This window comes from Protopterus annectens, chromosome 4.part0 (genome assembly GCF_019279795.1).
Source record: "Protopterus annectens isolate FY-2018-M chromosome 4.part0, PAN1.0, whole genome shotgun sequence".
NCBI lineage: Eukaryota > Metazoa > Chordata > Ceratodontiformes > Protopteridae > Protopterus > Protopterus annectens.
Window position 1 is genome coordinate 818066239 of NC_056733.1, and position 6548 is coordinate 818072786.

The following is a 6548-nucleotide window of genomic DNA, read 5'->3' on the forward strand; positions in this document are numbered from 1 at the left end:
CTGAATGAACAGACAACATAGATACAACTCGCACCTTCTTCCTCCTAATTTTAGTTTTCCTACGGATTTTCTTGCAGCTTTAAATATTGATATGGATTCATAGAGATTACGACAAAGTGCAGACAGTGTAATCTTTGTGTGTGACTACAAACATTTTACTGAACACATATCATGTGCACTTAGTGTACATGCAGTGTAGGCTTTACTGAATCTGGCCTACTGTCTGAACATAAGGCTGCACAGCAAAACCCTGAACTAAAACTATAACTGGCACAATGAAGGACAGGGAATGATATGACAGGCTCCTAAAATAGTACTGCAGCATGACACAAACATGTTTCATACAATTTAGCACAAAAAGGCTTTCCATATCTTTCCTTGCAATACACTGTTTGGTATATTTAGGACACAATGTAAGAAGAGGGTACTCTATGTATGTATTCTTTTTATTAAATGAAGCTCATTCCATTAAGCCATTATAAAGGAACATTTGCACTGCAGGTCAAGATGGAAAACGTACACAGGCAAAAGAGTGTTAAGTGTGTCACTGAGTCAAGTGGACAAACTATGGGAAGCCAGTTAAAAAGTTATTATAACAAAATATACTACTGATCTGCATTTTTCAAACAAAAAACACACAACTTTGAACTATCACCAACAAACTATAATATATATATATAACAAAATGTCACCTTGTTGTGCTTTGCTGAGCAAAGAAGGTTAAAGCCACAAAAATTATTAACTACAGACCAATGAGTAGAACACAGAAAATACTTGGGTGAAAATCGGGAATGACATACACTACTATACACTACTATGCACCATATGGAGAAGGGCTCACTTTTTTGTTCTTCTTTGCTACACAAATAACATTAAAACTACAAAAATGAAGTATAGTCCAGTGATCTAGATCTGTTGAAACCCTTGGAAGTAGGCCATGTTTGTGGTAGGGAAACAGAACGACTTTCCTCAATCATGCCTCATATGGAGTCGAGCTCAGTTCAGGAAGTCTTGTTATAAATAGCAACATTCCTAGATAATGTTTACAAAAAGTGTTTTTTGCTGTATGTATCTTTCTATATGTATTCCAACTGCTTTGCTGGCCTGGGTTGTGGCTGAAAAGTGTCTTCATACCAGCCCAATTTTGGGGTCAGCATAACTGCAGAGAAATAAGAATTACAGAAAGTAATTCAATATATTATCAAATGAGAAAACAGATATAATGTTAAGTGATCAGAAATAGGACATAGGCAAGTTACAGTATTACAAGCCCCCCCCCCCCAAACACACACACAGAAACAACAACAACAAAGAAATAGTAGTATAGTTTGAGGTTCATTACCAAATCCATAAGATGAGAATCCTTAACGGAATTATTGTGTTGTCTAAATCTTACCAAAGCAGCACCACCTACTGCAGGCAGACAAACTGAAAGGGGTAACAGTAGAGAACAATCATCCAGGATAATCAGGCCTAATAAAGGATGGTACAGCCACTTAGGGGTGGGGGACTATGGAGCAGTAGTAGCAGACAGTGGGCATTTTTCAAATGCTGACACAACCCATGAATGCAGACAGGCATGAGAGGAGAAAGCATCACCTCAAGATTGGTTATTACAGCACTTCAGCAAACCTGGAATGTATTTTGAAGACTACAAGACCATTTTCAATAGCATTTTTCATTCAGACAATGTTGAAACAAAGTAATCTGCACAGTGAGGGTTAAGTTCAGAAATAAGAAAAAGCAGCGGCATAAACTTTTTCACGTATGATTAACACAATCCTTTTACAATGTAGTGATTGTAGGCTTTAGAAGTAGACTGGAAATAGATACAGCCATTTATCAAACTTATGACTACTTCCAAGGGTTTCAACAGATCTAGATTAACAACCTCATGACTGTTGCTGCTTAATGATAGGTGATGCTATACACTACTTTCAAAAATACAACTGCTGGGGAATACTGAAGAAGCAAAGCAAATCATACAAAGTTTTAAAAGGATTGTGTAACAGAAATTCTCAGAAAAATCAGCTTATCAGAGCAGCTGCAAAGTCCCATATAAAGAAGCTGCATACTGCTCTATGAATTAATGTTGCTGTTGCGTGTTTTTCCTTTATATGCTCCTTGGATGGGGGGGGGGTGTAAAACACTACTCCATGTGGGTTCTACCCACAAGATGCCAAAAGCCTTGTGCCCCCCCCCCACTAAACCACTTCTACATTCAAGTTAATAAGCTAACCAACAAAAGAAAGAAAACCAGTTATCTTGTCAAGCTATTAGATATCAAATGTCTTGAAGTAAGTGAATTGTCAACCTTCAACATCCTTCCTTCCCTAGTACGTCACTGCCAAATGGCTTAACATTCAAGTCTGTGACTGGCTTCGATGAAGATGAGTAAGCTGCAAGAATCACTGTCAGAAACTTGTCCAAAATACTGTTAAAAATGAGCTGCATTTCTAATGAGTAAATCACCTTTCAAAGCCACACTGCATCTTCTTGAAAGAACTACATTAGCAGGTACAGCTGTGGTCCTTTACCCTCATCAAAACCATCGTTTTCAAGAAACAATATGGAAGTTTTAAATAAAAAACTAATGACATCGTTTTCACGTAGTTCTGCTGTGATCACTGGAAATCAACAATATAGGTTTAAACTTAATATCTACTGATCGGCTCCAGAAAGGTGAAAAAAGAAAAAATCTCAAACCCTCCAAATCTGGAAAGACCATCACCTGTGAAGTATGAGCCTACTGACTGGGAAAACAGTCCCAGATACAACTTTATATAACAAATTAGATCAGATCTACCTACACTGGGATTAAACGAAAGACCTTGATATGAATGGCTGAATTATTTCTTGTCCGGGTCACCGGATCGCCCATATCTAATTCTGGCTCTAGGTCATCCACTAGCTCCACGGTAGAAGTGTTTGCAGCAATCTGCAGAGCTCCAAAACTGTTGGCCTGAAGCTGCAGTGCTATATTAATAGCTCTGTTTATAGCCAGCCCTAAACCATGAATGCAGATTTCATTAAAACCTCCACTATCGAGAAGCTTCTGGCAGCGTGCCAGTTGGGCCTTGAAGTTAGTCTTCATGTTAACATAGATGTCATTTTTTCGTTTGGGGAGTTTTCGGGGAAGACGTTTTCTCAAAGTATATTCTACTTGATCCATCTCCAGATCAGCACCAGACATCTGCTGCATAGACGGTATCCGGTTTTCAGCCATGGTTCTATGAAGCAAATGATAACATTTAATGACAAAAGTAAAAGATTCAGTACAGAAACTGTAAATATGCAATGTCACATTATTTAAAAACCATCAAACCACAAACTTTCCTTTATAAAACTGAATTTTAACATTAAAAAAACACTTCTGTACCACTGAAACATTTACAAAAAAGACTAAATTTGCAGCTTAATTTGGAGCTGTACCTTTTACACTGCATGAGATAAAGCTTTTTCAAGTCAAAGATGATAGAATATGCTGTTAACAGGCTGCGTCCATGCAGTATAGCAGTGGTCAGATTGGTTTTGTTTGCACATTCCTTTTGATAATGGGGTAAAATAAGTAATCTTTCTCCGGTCCAATCCTGGCCCAAAAATATACAAAGCAGCACACAAGATGTTAATGTAGGATGCCAAAACTATTTCAATACAGAGGAAAATTGTCCATTTAAGGTATCTAATAATCTAAGATTCACAATACTAAACATCTGTTTTTAACAGGATATTAGGGGCTAATATTTTCTTGCTATCAGATTTTGACTACTCTAGGAGATGTGGCCACAAGTGCTCAATGGTACTATAATGCTGTATATCAGCTCAGTCAGCAGTACATTTTAGGATAGTGGGCCAGTTAAAGTCCTGTCTGAGTTTACTTCAAAGAACTACTAGCCTGGGAGGGAAGTTCACCTGACAGAACAGCCTTCAAAGAACTACTAGCCTGGGAGGGAAGTTCACCTGACAGAACAGCTTTGGGCTACTTCTTTTAGGAGCCTATCACGAGGTTGGGAGGCGCTGAACTGCAAGCTGTACATGGGAAACATGAAAGTAAAGCAGTGTAACATCAATATCAGATCCAACACGGCTAATATATTTCTCAAAAGGTGAGGCCAACCTCCTTGATAAGGCTGTATAGTACCTTTACTTTCGATATACATGATCCACCTTATCATATCACCCATCCTAAACTGCTATTCAGCATACCACACCATTACTCCTCTAAACCCACTACACAATCTAATCTCCTCTTTCATCTCACTGATCTCTATAGCTTTCCTAACCTAGAAACCACTACCAATATCTCCACCACTTCTACTTCTCCAACTTTAACTTTGTTCCATTCCAATTATGTAACTATCCATATATTTGCTTTGTTAGATCATATATGTATATATAATTTGTCAGATTTTCTATGCTTATTCATAAAGGTAAACCACTGTTATTTTTATACTGTCTATTGTTTTGTTATGTTATGATGGAACGCGGGCTCAGCAATTGATCTTTGTTTGATCAGTGTTCTAACTTGGTAAAGAGTTAAATAAGTAAATTAAGAGGCATGGATTCATCTAGTTAACCCCCACCACAGGTTGTAGGTTCATAGTTATTAGGCATGTGATTTGGGTTATCACTGAGGAGCATAGAACACTATCCAATACACACACACACACACACACACACACACACACACACACACACACACACACACACACACACTAAATGCATAAATATATGCATATATCTATATATTGCATTTGATTACTGGGAAAGTCTGAACAGACAAACATTTTTTCAAGGGAGACCCAGGGGGAAAAGCTCAAACAAATATATACGCAGTATACAGAGACAGCAAACTTCTCTGGTAGGACAATAGTAGTACAATGAAGTCCACATTTACTTACAATAAACAGTGTTGCAGTCACACTGTGACATACAGATCAACTCTCACTAAATTAGATCACTAACAGTGATGGATATGTACACGCACACAAGAGTCATAAAAGGAGAATATAATCACATATTACATACAATAGACAGAGAATAACAACAGTGGCGTTGAACCACTTTTAGATTCAAGATATCAGCTGTGTGAAGAATATTCTGTAATAATCCAGCAAAAGATGCTGACAATTGCAAAAATGAATTTGCTACTGCAAGAATTAGTTTACAACTGCTCAGAGAGAAAGAGTAGGAAACATATTTTGGTCCACATGACAAAAATATTCGGAGAAAGTATGGCAAATATGTTACCTGTAGCAATGAGGTTTAATGTAGAGTTTAGTATGGAGAAATGCATAAGTACAGGTCGGCTCGAGTTTTTTCTTTTTCTTTTCCTTTTTAGTTCAGGCTGACATGATTTGAATTTGCCCATTTGACTGAAAGGCAAAGGCACAGAGTTCCACTTTTTAAAGATGTAGTTGGAATATAGGGAGGCCCCTGCAAATTTTTTTTGGTTACTAGTAGTTGGCATTTGTCTGCCTATCACATAATTCTGGTAGCGGAGTAAGTAAATGATTACACCAATTAGGGATACGTGTGCGTGTGTGTAGGGAGGATTGGTCAAGTTAAAATGGCCCACATATGCAGCTAGCCTAAAACTTGCTTACACATATATATATATATATATATATATATATATATATATATATATATATATATATATATCAATACAGAGACACACACCTGTGAACTGGAAAATAAATTCTCTCAAAAGTTTCAAAATGTTTAAGATTTGAAGGTGGAAAGAAAGGAAATTAATCATCTCACACTAGATTAAGTTTTACTAAGCAACCCCCCCCCCCAACATATATATCTATCTAATCTACATACATGTTCATAGGTGTGTACTAGGCTAATGGCCCTGGAGCCTTTACAACCCTAGCCCATAGGATTACCATGGCATCATGCCATGCAACCTTAGTTCCTAGTGGCTCTGTCCAGTAGAGCCACTGGAATGATCCCCAGGGTGAATGTTTTATTTCCCATCCACTCATCAGGATTTCTCTTGAAGAGGGCCGGTGAGGTGCTCTGCTTGACATGTATGGAAGTCTATTCTATAGCATGGGCAGTCCCTGGTTTATGAACCTGTCCCTCCAGCAGGTTCTGTTGATTGTGGTAATGAGGTTGAGGTCTCTGGAGCATGCGGTGCGGAGGGATTGGGATTTCTTTAGATGTAGCATTTCTAACAGCTGGGTCAGACATGGTTTTGCAAGTCAAGCAGAGATTGCCTCTAAGTAGGTGATATGAGACACAGAATAGTTGGATTTTTTGAGTCTGTTCATACAGGACAAGTGTTTAAGGCCTAGGATCCTCTTTGTGAGGTACTTTTGCGGCCACTCCAGTTGTTGCAGGTGTCTAGTGAGGTACATGCCAAATGAGGCATGTAGAAGGCTTTCCGTACAATGGAAGCAACATGGTAGTCAAAAGACAGATTGCTATCAATATGTGTGCCCAAATCCCTCATGACTGATTGTATGCTTTGGATATTATTAAGGTGATAATTTGTGGGAACATCACTCTCCCTAAAGGGGATGATGTATTTTGTGGTA

General features: G+C 38.1%; 2 protein-coding genes across 6 annotated transcripts in view; one reads left to right on the top strand and one right to left on the bottom strand.

The window, feature by feature from the left end:
• Window positions 1-6548, top strand: part of LOC122799595 (splicing factor SWAP) — a 1354031-nt gene that overhangs the window by 564583 nt on the left and 782900 nt on the right. The window lies entirely within an intron of this gene.
• Window positions 429-6548, bottom strand: part of POP7 (POP7 homolog, ribonuclease P/MRP subunit) — a 19173-nt gene continuing 13053 nt past the window's right edge. The window contains exon 2 of the mRNA XM_044068765.1: window positions 429-3230. Coding sequence (XP_043924700.1) covers window positions 2807-3226 — 420 coding nt within the window. The 5' untranslated portion in view covers window positions 3227-3230 and the 3' untranslated portion in view covers window positions 429-2806. The remainder of the gene's footprint in view (window positions 3231-6548) is intronic.